This window comes from Coffea arabica, chromosome 11c, assembly GCF_036785885.1.
Source record: "Coffea arabica cultivar ET-39 chromosome 11c, Coffea Arabica ET-39 HiFi, whole genome shotgun sequence".
Lineage (NCBI taxonomy): Eukaryota > Viridiplantae > Streptophyta > Magnoliopsida > Gentianales > Rubiaceae > Coffea > Coffea arabica.
The window spans coordinates 40,580,217-40,598,552 of record NC_092330.1 but is presented as its reverse complement, the minus strand read 5'-3'; the positions used below and the strand labels follow the sequence as shown (position 1 = coordinate 40,598,552).

Genomic DNA, 18,336 nt, shown 5'->3' with positions numbered 1-18,336 from the left:
GCAGACCGTTAGGTATACAGACCAATCTGTCTGCACAAAAGTAGAAATTATATCCCAGTTTTAGTCACTTCGAAGAAAACTGGAGTTGCTTCATTTTATGCCCGATGGTAAGCAAGCCAACCAAGTCATGCTGGTCCACAGGAATCCTGTATGTCTCTGTGTCCTCGTTCACATTTCATGTAATACATGCAAAATCGCTTAAAGAGTGGTTAAAATGTCACTGTGGCCTGTTCTTTGGACCTTGGACAATCTCAAGACCTTAGCAGAAGATTTCACATTTCATGTCATACATGCAAAATCGCTCAAACAGTTGTTAAAATGTCACTGTGGTTTGTTTTGTGGACAATTTTAGACCGTAGCAGAAGATACTACTATTACTATTTGAGAAGACCGTTTATTACATGTTTCCCGTGGGACACTGATGATAACTAAGCTTGAGGCTATAAATCCTCGAAAAAGCAGCGGTACTGCGTTTGATGTCGAACGGTTGATTGGAACTTTGAAGAGTGCTATTGCATTCTTTTCACTTTTTGTGGTTCACTGCCATTTTCCCATCTGACATCAATTTGTCCTTTGATTCCTTTTTCTCACTAGTTGGAACCTGACAAAGTTCTTAGGGGTACTGGATAAATGCAGTTTTTTAGTGACCAAATTACTCTTTCTAGGAGAGATTGGGTGGATTAACTCAATATAGTGTGGTTAAGTCTGCCTGAGAATTGGACTAGCCAAAGCCAAGTGCTCCTAAAACGCAAAGGATCAAGCAGGACTTAAAAAAAAAAAAAAAAAAGAAAAGGGATGAAGCTGGGTGATATGCTATATGACAATCTTGTAATTATGATTAAGGAAAATATGAAAAATGATAGACGTTGTAACCACTCTCAAGCATTAATTTTTTTTAACTCTATTATTGTTCTATCCCTTTTTCCTATCTTCTAAGTATTTCCAATAATTCTATTTCAAAAGTAACTTTTGTTCTTATGTTTAAATACGTGATTATTGCAGGTTTCAGTTTTTTTTTTTTTTTTTTTTTTTTTTTTTGTAAAATTATGTGTACACTTGGAGGTTTTAATAGCCTAAACTCAAGAAAATCACTCTAATCGTGAAGCACCTTGGTGGTGCGTGTGTGTCAACGTTCAACGCATGCACTTTGACTTGACGGGTGCTTTATCATAAAATCTTCAACAGTAATGACAAAATAATTTAAAGAGTTAAGAACAAAGTAAATCTGACGTGTATTATCATGATTATATGTACGATACATATATAAAATTTAGATTTTATATATAAATTTAGGTTAAAAATAAAAAACCACCTATGGTTAAACGAATATACAAGAAAATTTCTCATGATTTCAAAACGTTTAAGTGGAGATCTCGTGGTTTGAACTAAATTGAAAATGTGAAAGAAATCGTTAAAATTAACGTTGGTAGACGAAATGACAAAAATACCCTAATATATACAAGGATAAAATGCAGACAAGCCTCCTATGGTTAAGTCAACTTATAAGAAAGTCTCGTGTGGTTTCAAAAAATATAATATTCATCCTTTTCACATATAAAACAGTTGTTCTGATTTGGTTAATATCTGTATATAGGATAACACCATGATCACAAAAAAAAAAAGGAATAATTTCAGAAATCTCAGGGGAGGTTTTTGACAATTTCACTAAACTCCCTTGAGATTTTTAATATTACACTTACCTCCCTAGATGATAGACAATGACTATAATAACCTTCATAATTTTTCAAAAGACAAGCCATTGAGAAAAAAGGGAAAAATATAACAGAAAAAAGGAAAATAATTTTTCTTGACCAGTTCATATATTGTGGCCCAACTATTTCAGTCATGGCCATTAAATTATAATTTTTTATCACTCAAATATGCTAATTAAGATAGATGTCTCTTTTTTCTAGCACTCAAATATGCTACTGCTATTGATGATGATGGAAGCAACCATCACTGCCAACAACCCAATTGTTCATATCATTGAGCACAGAAAATGGAAAAATATAATTTGATAGATTATACTAAAACTATTACCCCAAACTGGCATTTTTATTGATGTTTTGTCTGGTTTCTCTTAATAGACATCAAACATGTTCGCAATAAAATTGCCAATTTAGAGAAAAAAAATGTGGGTTGATTTAGGATGACCAATCCAACTATTGAGAGTAGAGGTCAGAAGAATTTTGATAACTGAGGGGTTTGGCCATTTGAGTGGAGCAAAGGTAAGAATTGTGAATTTTATGACTAACTGTTTGGTAGGCAGTGTATGGAAAAAATCTATAGAGAGATAAAGAATGTGAAGATAAGAATTATGATGATCGATTTTGGCATCTAAGACAAAGAGTTTGTTCAGAAGAAAAAGAAGTGATAAGAGTTTGAAAGTTTAGGTGGATGTACAAAATTATGAGAATGGAAAATATCAAGACATTGATTAAGTAATAAAACTCATAATTTTGATAGTATACAAGTGTATTCTTAACTTTTAAAAAATTTTAATGATTATTTATATTAAGAAAATTTAGATGAGGGCAATTTTGGGTAATCATATACCTTTTTGGTCTTACATCATCAAGGTGAAACCCAAACTTATGTTCTAGTGGAGATATGTGTAATTTTCGAAACGTGAGGAAACTATTTGAAATTACTAGAAACCTCAAGGGAGATTTATGAAATTATCCTAAAAAAAAAACCCACAATCATCTATTGTACATGTAAGGTGCAACGTCCCTTTTGATAGCTTTTTCGATTTCGATAATTTTTACTTTTATTTTTGTGAACACTCACAATCTATACTGGTATCGTAGAGTCTAATTCTGCTACTCACTCCGAAGTTTGAGAAAGATATAAGCAACTATTTTGCAAAATTTTCCTTTACTTTGTACAAAGAAAAAATATTGAAATTCTTATTTCAAATTCTTAAAAAAGACCCTTTAAGATAATATTTTAATAGCAAAAATCCAAATCTAAAATTTTACCATACCCCAAAAAGTAGTGTGCATAAAACTAGTTGTTGACTTCTCTCAGGAAGCTATAATTTTTTTTTTTTTTACAGAAAGTTTCAGATTAAATCCAACTTATATGTTTCAAAATTATAGAGGGCTTTTCTGTAGGTTGAGTTAATCATAGGTAGGACTGTCAATGGGGCTGGGCCAGCCCGAGCTCGGCTCGTTCGGCCCGACAGAAAGCCCGATGAGCCCGATCATTTAGTGAGCCGGTCTGAGTTTGAGCCTAAAAATTAGGCCCGAATTAAATGTGAGCCGAGCTTGGGCCTTATTAGGCTCATACCCGATATAGGCCCGACCCTTTAATTACCTATATATATAATATTTATATTTTGATATTATGTATAATTATATATCCAAATATATTTTTGCTAAATACTAAATATATATATAAATTACAAAACACAAAAACACATCTAAAGACTCTTTCATGAGCTTTCTTGAGAGCCAATATTAGTAATGCATAACTAAATCTCTAATTTTTTTATTGGTTGAGTAACTTTTTGTATTGGCATATTATTGGTTGATTTTTTTTTTTTTTGGTCTACAAACACAAAAATCATCAAGCATATTTGGATTTAAATCACAAGATTATAAAAAAAAGTTTCAACTTTTAAAGATGTATTGGCTTATGATTGCATGTTTTATTACTATTTTTCATGCATTTTAAACGGATTACATATAAATATTGTTGAAAAAATTTTGGTTTATATACTTTTTAAGAACTATTATTTGTTCATGTTTAGTTTTAATATTATAGTCTTGTAAATGTTAAATTAGTTTTACAACTTAATAGTTATAGTAATTATATTAAGAAAATTCAGGAGTAATAAGTGAGCTTGGACTAAGCCCGATTAAGGCTCACAACCCGAATATTATGTGAGCTGAGTATGAGCTTCACATTTACGAACCCGAAGCTCATAGCCCGAAGCCCGAAAATGTCTCAAATTAAATGAGCTGAGCTTGAACTCATCAAAGCCCGGCTCATTAGGCCCGATTGACAGGCCTAATCATAGGGGACTTTTCTGTAAGTGTAGAGCAGGTATATGAAATGAAAATTAATTATAAAAAATTGTTTTTAGGTACCAATAGTTGCAAAACAAGTGTGTGCTTCAAACATGTTAGTTTTGACGATTTCCATTGCCTATTCAATTTAGTTCAAACCACGAGCTGTCGAATTGTATGTTTTGAAAGCACGCTGACTTTTCTGTACACTGGCTTAACAACAAGTGGCTTTTTTGTTTTTGACCCTTTAAATTTTGATAAGTTGTCACAACATATATACAAAATTTGGATATTAAATTTAAATTTTATAATATGTCAAACATTCAAATCTAATGGTATGTATACGGCGAAGAGAAGGTTAAACCTTGGAAATATTATTGTCGAAAAGGATAAAGAACGACGAAAGAAAATAACAACCAATTTTCAATGTTGACTAGTTTAGTCTTGGTCTAAATTGTTGAATCCTGGCTGCTGAGTCGCAGGACTTTATTAGAGAACTCTTTTTTTTATTAGAGAACTCAGGTCCCTCACTTTCCACCACGTTCCGCATCCCCTTCAGCCCTCCAGCCCTCCAGCCTCCAGCCGCCGAGTCATACTTCTTTCTTCTTTATCAATAATGTCCATGGCACGTGTTGCAAACTTGCAGACTTGCAAGCTTGATTTGTAATTTTGGCAAGCACTCCATTATCAAATGCGTGAAAATTCAAGAATTACATAGAATAAGGATATATTTCTAGCTTTTCGCTCTAGAAAACTTGCAAGTACAATTTTGGGGAAGGCGGGCTCGACTTAACCTTATGAATATTCTGATTATAGCTAATCCAATGAGCAATCGCTTACATTTGACAATAAACAGTCACTTACTTTTGACAGTCGTACGATTCCAGAAAATGATTCAGAATTGTGTCAATTACGATAGCTAGAAGTGGAGGATAGAGAGCGGGTGTACCAGCCAAAACTCATTTACGTAACACCATGCACCTTAATGAATCCTTTATAAGACTACCACAATGAATTTGAAACTGAGATGCGCATTTTCTTACATCTAATCCTTGGTACACGAATTAACAATTGCCACGATCATGAAAATCTTTCATAGATCGAAATATTGTAGCTTTGGTCGCCGTGCCATTTGTACCCATCAAATGTCATGGTCCCAGAGGAAGTCATACTGACTCGAAAGGTCTTAGAGCTAGCCATCAAAGACTTTTCAAACCAAACATAAAATGTGTTTTAAATTTCTACTCACCGGTCGCCACCAATGACCAAACATGACAAATGACTTTCATGGTCTATATATATATTCCATCAAATCCGACCACTTCAATACAACTCTGCAAGTTGCAAAATTCATTCCAACAAGTTTCTATTCCTCCTCTCCTCCTCAATATGCCTACTCCTGCAGCAATGAAAACCCTATTGAAGTTCTTTTGGATTTTCTTATTTCAGAACCCCGCAATGAAAATCCCATTGAAGTTCTTCTGGAATTTCTTGTTTCAGAACCAATATCTCCAGCAAGTTCAAGTTGATTTAGAGAGAAAAGGTAATCAAGATCTTAACATAATCAGCCATCGGCCGAAGCAGCAAATAAACCAAGAAGAAAGTGGTGAAGAATGTGCAGTCTGCCTTTGTACCATTGCAGAAAGTGACGAAGCCAAACGGCTAAGATGTGATCATGTCTTCCACAAAGTATGCTTAGATAGATGGTTTGGTTATGGTCAGGTGACCTGCCCATTATGCCGTTGTTCTACAAAATCATGCTTACTACAAGCTAGGATTGGTAATCAAGAAGTTATTAGTTTTAGCTTCTTGGATTCCTTCAGCTCAAGTAGTCAGAAATCCTCATGGTGGCTACGTTGATTTTGTAATTCTGAGTCGCCAAACAATGTTTAAATGAAACGAAGGGAATAGTTTTGAGTTGTAAATTATTTGAGATAATTTTGTGAAAAAGTACTGTAGCACTTTTTTGATATGATGTATGTGAGATAAAAAAGTGATTGAAAAATATGTTGATGATGCAAGTAAATCAGTGTGTGTAAATAAGGTGTAAATAAAGTAAAATAATTGACAATCCAAACATACTCGTTATTTTGTTTGGTTTGTATTTTTAAAGATTTGAGAAAGTATTTAAAAATAAGGGATGAAAGATATTTAATATATAAAACTAGAAAGCTAGAATAATGATAAGAGCAAGAAAAACTCGTGGTTAAGATTAATATTTAACTTACAAAATCATAGCATTTGTAATACTCCTATTTTTCTTTGATAAAAAACACTTGGGGTCTACCAAATTATTGAGTTGAAATGTAAGAACGTGGTAGAGTCAGAGACCATGTATTAATCTGTATAAAGTATTAGGAATAAATAAATAGTCCCCAACTGAAGTTTCTCTCTTTCTATATTAAGTGTTCAATTATTTGTAATATATGCATGGGGTGGATTTTTTAAACAGGCCAAGAATATTTATAATCTTAAACTGATTCTGCAACATCAGCCTAAGATTCTAATTTGCACTGATTCTGATCCTCTTAACACATACACCAACCAAGTGTTGCTCGAGATTCAAAATTTTTCCTCTAAGAATTCCATCTATCAGTTTGATATATATATAGCATTAGTGTAGATTTCTTGCAATGAAATTATGTTATATATATATATATATATATATATATATATATATATATATATATATATATATATATATATATATATATATATATATATATATATATATATATATATATATATATATATATATATAAAAAACCCTTAAATCATCTTGACTATATACTTTTTGACGAGCTGTTGAAAATGCACCATCCAGAAGTAGTCAATTATTGGACTGAAATTCTGGCTAAAATGTATTTGGACTGAAATGAAATATATCGAAACAAGTAGCAGATTTTCCTACTCTGTATCAAGATCTGAATAAATGAGTAGACACACGATACATCCATGCTGCTTAGAACTCAAAAGATTTTTCTTCTTTCTTATTTCTTGAATTTTAACTTTTAAAGGCAGTTAGAAGTTCATTTGAAAATTTCTCCGCATATTTAGAGTATTGGTAATCAAGCTTGGAATCATCTGACAGAGTTTGTTTGTCACTATATGACATAAAGCTTTACTTTTCTTTTCTTGTCCTTTCGTTTGATCTTTTCTGGCTACAAATTAATATAGTTGTGTGTGTACATATATATATATATATATATATATTATATCAAGATTTAAGACATTCTTTCTTTCAAGAAAAAAAATGATATTCTTAACAACTTATTATGGCTGGAGTTTTGCATGAGTTATCTTCAAGTTTCTAATCACAATAATTCTATGCATAATCGTTTCCATGATTAGAGCAAAATGTCTTCTTAACTTATGGCTGGAGTTTTGCAGTAAGTATATGTTTTCTTGACATGTAGGTCACCACCATTATCGAGCTATAAATGCAGACAAAATGTCGCTTTGCTACACTGAAATTCTTTCCACAAGTATTACATGCTAATTAATAATTGATATAGTACTGAAGTTTTTGGCAATTGGTGTGGAGTGAGCACTATTTAATTTACCTATATCAAAGTGAATTTATTATGTCGATGCACATATTTGCATTTATCGTACCTCATTTATTTAGACATTTTTCAAAATTAGTTTTTACTTTTATGAAGAATTAACACATACAAGGAGCACTCGTTAGGCACCCGTTAGTGAAATCTAATGAAAAAGGTCAATGTCAAGGCTCAATTATGAAGTTTGAACTGAGGCTAGCTAGCCCAATAAAAGGTCAATTTCACGGCTTAATTATGAAGTTTGAATTGAAGTCTGAGAGATACATTTGATTGCATTTGGGAATATGTGAGTTTTCCAGTTACCTTGTGGATACCAATTGAGTTCAACGACTCAAGTATTGGAATACATGAAGCGGTGGACAGTTGAATGACTCAAAAAAGCCAAGCAAGCTAAGGGATCATTCCATATATCTCCAATGGGGACTCAAAAGTCCAAATCCATGTAAGGACACTCGAAGGTTGTCCGATGAGTCAGCTTCCTTTCTAATTATGTTATGTTTCAGAAGTAAAAACATTCGAATTGCAGTAATTTCGCCAAGAACAACGACAGTGTCATTCGTCCATCCGCGTTCACGCGAAATGTCAACATTAAAGAGGTAAGGCGGTCTTCCTCTCGTCCTGACCTTATCGTATATAAGATCCTCTCCTTAGCTCATTTGTCGACTTGGGCCTTTCCAGTATCTGAAATGCGAATGTTTTTGACGCCAAACCACCATTACTTCTCTGCCTTGAAGGCATCCAACATGTGGATAATTTCCCTGCATGACACGGAAGTATAAACACTCAGGAAAGACGGCAGAATCATCCCTATTTGAATAAGCCCGTTTGCAAGCAAAAGTCTTTTGTACTGGTTGTTGAGCAAGGGCAAATGATTACATACTTACCTACTAATGACAGTAAAAAGAGTTCAATGGCTCAGCCTGTTATTCTGAAAAACTCTATGGAATCTGCTTCTATTTGCTCTTTTGGTGCTTAGATATTGTACACCTCAGGAAAAGGTACGGGATCACAGTGCAGCAGGGCCCTAAAGGGTCCAACAAGTTCTGTGCTATTCAGGTAATGATTTGATAGACAGATTGCTTAACCCACCAAATCAGGGAATAAGTTAAAATCGCTTTTAACGGATGGAGCCGATTTATCTTGAAGTTTGTCGGGATGACTGATGAGACCCGATTCCATCAAGTAGAAACAACTCGATCTCCTCATTTCTATATAATCCATTGTCTGTTCTGACCTAGCAAAGAGAAGAAAGATGATGCTTGATCAGTCTCTCTATCCATTATTAATTCCATACTTTTTTCTCGAACAATCAATTAAATATAGGAAAATTACATATTCCAACAAAAAATGGTGGATGCCATCAAGGTCGCTTCAAATTTTATATTTTTACATATCAGTTCTTAACCGACAAGGAAAGGAAAGATGATAGTTGATCAGTTCTCTCTATCCAGAATTTCGTACTTTTTAGTTAATTAAATATAGGAAAATTAATTCTATAGTTTTTTTGTTTTGAGGGTAATTCTATAGTTCCAAAAAAAGTGGGATATCAGATTGACTAAAATGGATCACGTAAAGCTTGTAATGATCCAACAGGTCTTTATTGCTTATATATATATATATATATATATATATATATATATATATATATAGAGGGTAGAAACAACTCTTTTTTATTTTTGTCGCAATGGTAGAATTTTTATAACCCAATCTAGCTTAATCTAGGGGGTGGGAGAACTAGTCACAATTGATATATATATTTTTTGAGTTATTGTGTATTACTGTAATACTGTATTTAAAAAATTTATTTTTGAAAAAATGACCGATCCAAACGGAGCACATAAAATGCAACAATTGAAAAATACGCAAACATTTCATTCTTATAATACTACTACCCGAAATAGTATGAGTAATAGTAGTTAAATAGTATTTTGATATAATGCTATGAGAAATAGAAGTTAAATAGTATTCAAAACAATATGAGAAATATGCCCACTAGCGTTTTGTTGTTTAAAGTTAGGCCAAAAATTATTGTTGGTAGGTATTGCTGTATATTAAACAAAGCAAGTCTAGATTCTGTCCAATAACCACCGAACATGAGTGATATAACAACAAGGGCAAAATACCAAAGAGTCCCTGTGGTTAAGCTAATCTACCAAAAAGCTCCTTATGGTTTCAAATCATACATTTCAGATTCTCATGATTTTAACTAATTGGAAACATCAACGGAACTCGTCAAAACTAATTAACGGAGGCAGACGAAATGACACAATTACTCTGAGATATAATAAGCAATAAAAAAAACCTTCTATGTGGTTAAGTCAACCTACAGAAAATCCCCTATGAGTGCATGTTACTTTATTTATTTATTTATTTTATTCATAGAAATAAGGTAAGTTTTATTTGAAAATTTTTATTTATTTATTTTATGTATAAAAATAAGGTGAGTTGTATATTAGAGTTTTGGATTTTTTTTTTTAAATTTTATGAGTTCTAAGGGGTTTAATAGATATATCAACTAAAAATTTGAATTAAAAAATTATTTTCTATGTCAAGCAACCTAAAATTGGTTAATTTAAATGATTTTTATCGATTTTTCAGATTAGTTCAAACCACGAGATACTGGATTGTATGATTTGAAATTATAAAAAAAAAAAAAAACTTTTTCTGTAGGTTTGTTTAACTGCAGGAGACTTTTATGTATTATAACTCTGAGGATGTAATAGGTATATCAATTAAAAATTTGTTTGTTTCCACTACAAATACTCGTAAAAAGAAGCGCATGTATTTCAAACTCGTTAATTCAGCCGAAAAGGCCAAAAAAAAAAAAGAGAGAGAACCCCTTCCACATGAAAACAGTTTATGAACATAAAAGGCAGGCAATGGGGATGGCAAAAATCAAAGATCAATTATTTAGTCATCCACCCTAGTAGTGCATTTAAAAAAAAAGAAAGAAAGAAAAGAAACAACTCATCACAGGAATTTGTGTACTAATATTGGGAGATAGAGGATCCACAGGATACTTCCAAGCTGAAGAAAATTACTGATATCATACACAACATATATGATACCGCGTCATGGTCATGGAGAACACTTCATCTTTTTTATGATAGAAAATTACGGCAGTAATGTACAAAATTACTAGGCAACCAGTCTATTACACCATTAGGAAGGCTGCACGCAGAATTTATCGTAGCCACCAGGATTCACGCTCGCTTGATCCAAAGCTGCAAAACTTAAACAGTAATAGCTCATGGTGGACCTCAGCCACAAAGGGTGGCAGCCTTAGATAATTCCGACAAATTGGACAAGTTATGTTCCCATATACCACCCACCTATCTAGGCAAACTTTATGGAAAATGTGGTCACAGCTCAGCTCCTCAACTTCTTGCTCTTCCTCAATCTTGCATAGGCAAATTGAACATTCGTTTTCTGCTTCTTCCCCATGAGACCCGTCATGGCGAAAGTGGCGCGTTATGCCAATTCCGCCTACAGGAATATTCATTGGAAAGTCATTTTGGCAGGAGAAGTTAAAGGGCCTATAGAGGAGGTAATTCCAAGCCCATTTGAGATGAGCTGCAACAGTTATTATGTACTTCCCTTTCATAACTCACAGTTTTTTGTATGAGTGTTTCGATAAATGGACTCTGCGAAGACACTTCAAAAGCCGGCAACTTTTGAAGTGCTCCGCAGCACTTAACTACTAAACCCCCCAAACCCCCCCAAGCGATGTGGGAACTTAACCCCACAGGGTGCCCCGCTGCTAAGAGATAAAGACCCCCCATTATGTACTTCAAGATAGCCAATTGTTGCCACATTTTGTACAGTATGAATTATGGGAAAGAAGTAGTAAAAGCAAAGAGGGACTGAAGAAAGTTGAAAACACAGAGTTTTGTATGGTATGGGGCGGTGAAGGCCTGGACGGACGGCGAATAATTTATACGAGGCAGCTAGCGGATGAGAAGAGAGGAGAACCACAAATGAGAAGAGAGGAGAACCACAATCACTTGAAAGGTTTATCACGTTTCAGACAAAAGATTAGACTTTGATTGGCATTTTATACATTTGGTTTATCCACAAATGGACTCCAAGACTGAAATTAAGCTGAGAGATAATGCGACGTGATTTGAGAAGTTCAATCCGAAAAATACATCACCATTCATGAGATTATAAGATGAAAAATGACAAACTGAAGTTACATCTATTTGAAATTTATGGTACGCTACGTGCATAATTTGTCGAATTTAACACAAAAGATTTCAGATGTCCACCTGACTGTCTAAAGAAAATTTTTTTTTCTTTGTCCAATTTATATGCACATGTATTTTAGGTAGTCCAATCTCAATTTGCTTCAGCGTATGATGATTTCCCATCGATATATAGTTCATTTTTTTCCCCTTAAGTACAAATATATATAGTTTTTAAGTACAAATAGTTACTAGGCACAAATAATTCATGGGAGGCTTTCTGCGTATGGCACACCGTGTCATCGAATGCCAAGTTGCTTTTGGTCACTTTCAATTTTCAACTATTCGTGCTACTCCTTCAACTCTGCAAGGAAAATTCTGCATCTCTAGAATCATCACTTCCCGTTTACTGGCCGCCTGGAATAATTATCTTTTGGATTAATAAGTTCTGTCCTTTTGCCATAATTTATACATTCTTTATGTTCAAATATAGCACATCATTGCATTATTATTCGAACCTAACCGAACATGCTTATCTTAAAACACAGTTTGGAGAGAAAATCCTATATATATATACTGTGTTTACTTAAATTAATGGCACAAGATATGATACAATATTCAACCAACCAAAACTGTTCCTTTGAATTATTTGAAAGGGTATGATATGAGATTTGTAGTTGTAATCAAGCATCAGTTCGAGAACCGATGTGTCCATGCAGAAAATGTCCAGAGTTAGTAAGATTCAGTGAATCAAGGGTTTAGTGTGCTTTAGACAGTGAACTATTGGTTTAACTCTTTATCATCATGCGCAAAAAGGTGTATTCTTTTCCAAAGTATCATTTTAAACATGCAATGCAAATGATGTAATAGAGGACAATTGTCGTAGAGGTGCTTGCACGAAAAAAAAAATGTTTGTAAAGGAAATAATAGTAGGTGTTTTGACAACAATGATGATGAAGAAGAAGAGAAGAAGAAGAAGTAGGATATGAAGCCATCCAGTCAACAATTTTGTAGTTTAATCCCCCTACTAAACAGTCAGTCTTGCTCTTCAATTCAGTTTTGTAGCTTTGACCTTATTGCACAAAAATGCCAAATAAAGAATCCTTGAACTGCACCTAAGTAATAGTTACAAGAAAGGAAAATTAGGAGTACCATGCCAAGGGAATTATATTGTTCCTACATGCAATTTTCCAGTTATTTTAGGGACCCTTCTCATGGTTCCGCTATCGAAATGATAGTAGAAGCAAAAGAAACCATGACCATATTCGCCATAAACAAAAGGCAAGTGTGAAGATAAACTTATTTGTAGATACTTTTCTGATTGTTTGATTTCTCCGATCATTTAAAATCTCATTCGATATAAGTATTCTTGGAGGAAGTGTTATATTTGTATGTAATATTCTCTGCCGCCTAATGACTCTTCTAAACAAAATTTGTTCATTTTGGAGTGTACCAATAGGATTAAATATACTTCGAGGAACGGATCGTGCAACCAAATTTGCAGAAAATCTCCATAACTATCATAACCCTTCACGACAAAAGATTTTGGCCAAGTTAAGTTGATCTTGGTCCATCTTGCACTTTCAAAATCTTCTAGCATCCAAATCGTAGAGAAGAACGCGTTTACCAGGGCAAGGCGTCCTACCACCCTAAAAAAAAGATTCAGAGAATCATAACAAACACCGGTCTTGTTTGGCAAGCAAGTTTTTGGCAAAATTTGTGTGCTGTAAGTTTTTTAACAACTTTAATTACAGTAAACTCAAAAAACTTTTCAAAGTTTTTAAACTATACATTTCAAAATATCCAAAAATTTACACACTTTAAAAAAAATTTTTACAACTTCTATAGTAAGTTATGGTAAAGTTTTAGATAAACATCCAAAAAACTCATTTGCCAAACTCGGGTACCATCTGGGAGCAGCATCAGTCGAAATTTCTCGTGTCTGAATTCGAAGGCAATTAGACTTTGGCCGCTGTTATTCAGAAAATAGAGTACATTGGTGATGTATATCGCGTTATAGTATTGATCCGGCTTCATCTGAAGCAGGTAGCGATGCATCTCTGCAGACAAATTAATATGTCAGGATCTGAAGACGAGATGGTCGGTCCTCGTTAATACGAGGGGGAAGACGAATTAGTTTTCTTGTACTGGGATTCCATATTGTGTTTGTCAAACATAGTAAGCCCTCGACACAACTGACATGGCTAGGATAACCATAAGTTTCCCTTTGCCTCGGATCTTCAAGGGGTAGAATATTACCATTGCTTTCCACATCTAATGGGGAAGAAAACTGATTTTGTAGGGTCTGTTCAATTATCAGATGATGGGATCGCAGGCGGTGCAACCTCACAAAATCAGGACCCTCTATCATGGAACACTAACCTTCGGAGACTGACCTGAATCTCAATAGGGATTTGGCCGGAAGTTCTGCAAGTATTTGAAAGATGATAATGTCTACTGGAATTGGGCTGTCAGGAATTTTAATCCGCTTCTGCATCCTACCAACAAGATAGGAAGGTAGTTTTTTTTTTGGTCCCATGATGAGGATGGGATGATAAACATATACATATAGGAGTTTGCGTGCCTCGACCATGCCAATATAGCAATGGAAAATGGTTGAGGCCTAAACTTAATATTTCGTACTTGGCTCCTCCCCAATGCACATCTCAATGGTTGAACATGTATAATTAAAAGTAAAATATAAAGACATAGTGATTCTGAGGGTTACATACGCTTATCACTGAACTAGTGTTTCAGTTCAAAATCAAAGGTCAAAATGCGTCCAAAACATTCTCTTTGTTTTTTTTTTTTTCTTTTTTTAGCTTTTTAAAAACTTTCATCATCTAAGTAGTAGAAAACACCAAAAAAAGAATGTCGTAACTGGTAGAGTCTAGTTATTTGTCGTCGTCTGAAACAAGGAAACTAGCTTAGTATTTAAACCTAACAGAACTGTTGAATTGCTTTTTTCTTTTCCGTCCTATCTATTGAATGAGAGGAACATTTTAAAAACTGATAAAGCTTTTTTATGTTCTTTGTACAATCTACTAGTCCAACTGTAAAAGTCCATCTATCATGTTGTTAAAAATTTCATTGCACCAGGTACGGTCAAATGCTAACAAAAGATGATACAAAATTCTTGTGTAATCAAATACGTACTTTTATTAAAGCTAACGAAAGCACGAAAGCTAACGAAGGATGGTACAAAATAAAACAAACAGCCAAATAAGATAGAAAAATAAGCTCAACATAACTCCTCGACTGCATTGTCAAGTCGCAAGACTCTTTCTCTAATGAAGAAAGAAGGAGAAATATCTTCTAACTGCTACTGCTGCGGAAGGCACAAGGATGACACCCACAGTGGGAATACAGTTTCCACTAGTCGGCAGGGCTTTCTGTCAACCCTTTTCGCTGTCAATTGGGGGACTCTCCTGATGCTTGGAGTCTCCATATCATAGAGAAAACAAAAGTAATCAATGGAGTATAATGGTGACCCAAATCGTTCTTGTACAGAATGGAAAATCTGAGTGGTTTGAATTGAAGCAATTGACGCAGCCCACCTTTCATGATCAAGATAAGGACCATCGGGTGGATTCACAAGCCATGATTCTGGCCAAGTTAGCTAGATTCACCATTCTCCAGTTTCCACTCTCAAAAAAAGAATGTGAAAGTTATACACACTCACCTTAAAAGTTAGTATGCGGTTACTAGTACGATAATGCCTTTCATGGTAACAATTGTCAATATTAAAGTCATTCATAAGCTCAATATTAAGGCCCATGAGTCAGAGGTGTTAGGAATATAAGTGAAAGGTCTAAGGTTCGAACCCTCATACTTTAAAAAAAAAAAAAAAAGAAGTTGTAGTCGCTGCGGACCATAAAATAGCAGAGGAAACAGGTTGCTACCATCCATGAAATCGGTTTGCTTCTAATGCTTCTTTAATTATCATAATTTGTATTTATTATTTGTCTCAAAACATCAGAATCCATTACTCCTCTCCACTGTGTTCCAATTTACCATAAAGTAAAAAACGAAGTACTAACTTTGCACTTTGCCAGAATGGTATTTGACAGAGCCAAAATAACATATGGTAAGAATTTCAATTCATTGAATCAATAAGAGGAAAAAAAAAAACTCTGAATTTGACTAGAGCAAAAGTACTGCCTCAAAACTTCTCTACTAGTTCAGTGGATATGGTTTCGACAAGGTTGAAGAACATGCCATCACCGGGATCGATGAACCCGGTTAGTTCCGGAATCATCTTGGCTTCTTTCTGGTCCATATTGTAGTCGATAATTGTGGTTTTCAGTCTTCTATCACTCCCGGCAGGAAACTCAGAAACTTCGAATAAAATTTCAACACTTTGGTTCAAACCAATAGCCCATCTCTGGACTTGAAATCCAAGCATCTTGCAACAATAAATCGACAAGAAGATTTGCTGGATATAATTTACGTCACAGTGAAAGAGCAATTTTACGTAGTTTATTAATGGGGAAGAGGTTTTGAAGCAAAATTGCTGGCAAAGAAGACGAAAAATATTTCGATTCCGTTCAAGAAATGGTTTCGCTACCTTAGTCCTCACCAATGTGTCAAATGAAAAAAAGTACTTGCCATTAATATTTGCAAAAGCAAAAGAATCTCATGCAAGAATTGAAATAACTGCAGGAAAAAACGAATTCGAAAACTTTCAGTTCTCTAGCAAAATTTAACTCATCAACTCAAGTACTCTTCTGTTCGAGTAGAATCAAGAATACGTACATCTACTTCAGCGGGTGTATAGTTTCCACATGCTTGATGCAGATGTCATCCCAATCATACCTTGGATCGATTACCCCGTTTAGTTCCGGGATTATCCTTGCACTTTTTAGCTTCATATCGTAGCATACACAAGTACTTGGCTGCGACTCTTCTTCGTCATCCTCGTCATCCTCCCCACCAAGGTATTTTAGTCTTTTAAACAAAATGTCACCAGTTGGGCAAGAACCAATGGGCTCTATATCAAAATCAATGACAGGACGATTGTCGTCATAACTAAGATTTTTATACCAATCTTGAGGCCACAAGAAATCCTCCTCAGTCCACTTTCCACTCTCCGAATCTTGTAATATCCAAATCGTTCTGCTCAGTTGCTCAATCAAAGCAAATCTTTCTCCCACCTCGCAAGCATGATCTGAATAATCAAAACCTTTGGGAATAGGTAAAAGCTGAAATTTCTCATTGCTTAGATCAAAAGTCAGTAAGCAGTAACTTTGTGGTGCATAACGGTACCGATGCCGGTGGATGACCAAATAAATTATGCCATTGATTGTGCAATTTGTCATGACAGAAAAGTCAGATTCAAGATCTTGAGGAAGAGAAAAATTAGTATTTCTCCAAGAATTTGTTCCCAAAGTCAAAACTTCTGCGTATACTTGGTCATCAGTAGTATCCCACGCATTCTTGCGGCCGTGATTTATTTTTGACCCGGTGCGAGAGATGCTCAAAACCTTGTATTCCCTGGTTGAATAATCGAACCCTAAAAAGTATTCTGCTGAGACACACCAAAAATAAGAGCCCGCAACAACATTTGTGTCTTCATTCTGATTCAACTTTCGTGGGGGAAGATCCATGATTTTTCTTGTAGTAGGGTTCCATATGATGTTATTAATACACACTAAGCCTTCAACAAAGTGCAGAAAAGGCTCGTCTTTTATAATAGTGCCATCAACCTCCTCGTAAGGAAAGGTTAATGTTTCAAGATAAGATGGAACCGGGAGAGGAGCAGAATTGCCTTTTAAATCCACTAGGAAAAAGTCATTTACCTTCCGTACACCTCCATTGTTAAGCTTTCTATAATGATTCTTACGAATAAGGAGACTGGCGCTTCGATTGTGCGAGCGAACACGAAAAGCATCAACAAAAACGGGATCTTCAATCATGCTGCACCATCGCTTTGAAACACACTTGAACCTCAATAACGATTTTGTTGGAAGTTTCTTGAGTATTTCTTGAATAGCTTCTGCCCGAATTTTATCCATGTTGGTGAAGATATGAGTTTAGGGTTTTGATAATAGTGAACCCCACTTGAGGTTGAGGTCGATGAAGCCGAAGAATATACATACATACACACACACATATATATATAGGCACACACACACAGAGACAGAGAAGGCTTTGGTGTTTCCTTTTGGAGTTTGGAAACCCCGTTCCCAATTAAGTCATGGCGGCGAGACTCAGAACTTTGCCGTCACGTTTTCCTTTTTTTTTTTTTTTTTTTTTTTAAATTAAGGAAAATTGTTTTATCTCAATAGGGATTTTGCTGGAAGTTCTCTCAAAGCTCAAGGCCCATGGCTTCCGTCTCAACAATTTGCCATTCCCTTGATAAACGTACATAAACAATTTGTCATTACTCATTGCATGAAGACGGATAATAAGGCAAGGTGTAGGCAGGTTCCCAAGCAATATATGTTTTTGTTTGATGCTTAGTAATCAAATGAAGAATGATTTACGCAATAAACTTTTTTAACTCAATACACCCAACACATGACTTGTATTAATGTAAGGAGCTAACTGAGGATTTTCTACATAATCCAAAGTCAC

General features: G+C 34.6%; 1 protein-coding gene across 1 annotated transcript; it reads right to left on the bottom strand.

Moving 5' to 3' along the window:
- Positions 1-15,691: 15,691 nt before the first annotated feature.
- LOC140016665 (putative F-box protein At1g47790) lies at positions 15,692-17,961 on the bottom strand. Its single transcript, XM_072070237.1, has one exon. It carries the CDS (start codon positions 17,772-17,774, stop codon positions 16,518-16,520), a length of 1,257 nt encoding a protein of 418 aa, XP_071926338.1. The 5' UTR covers positions 17,775-17,961; the 3' UTR covers positions 15,692-16,517.
- Between the last annotated feature and the right edge of the window lie 375 nt (positions 17,962-18,336).

Excerpts from the sequence above, each read along its gene's own strand:
- LOC140016665 (XM_072070237.1), bottom strand. The coding sequence starts at position 17,774 with ATGGATAAAATTCGGGCAGAAGCTATTCAAGAAATACTCAAGAAACTT.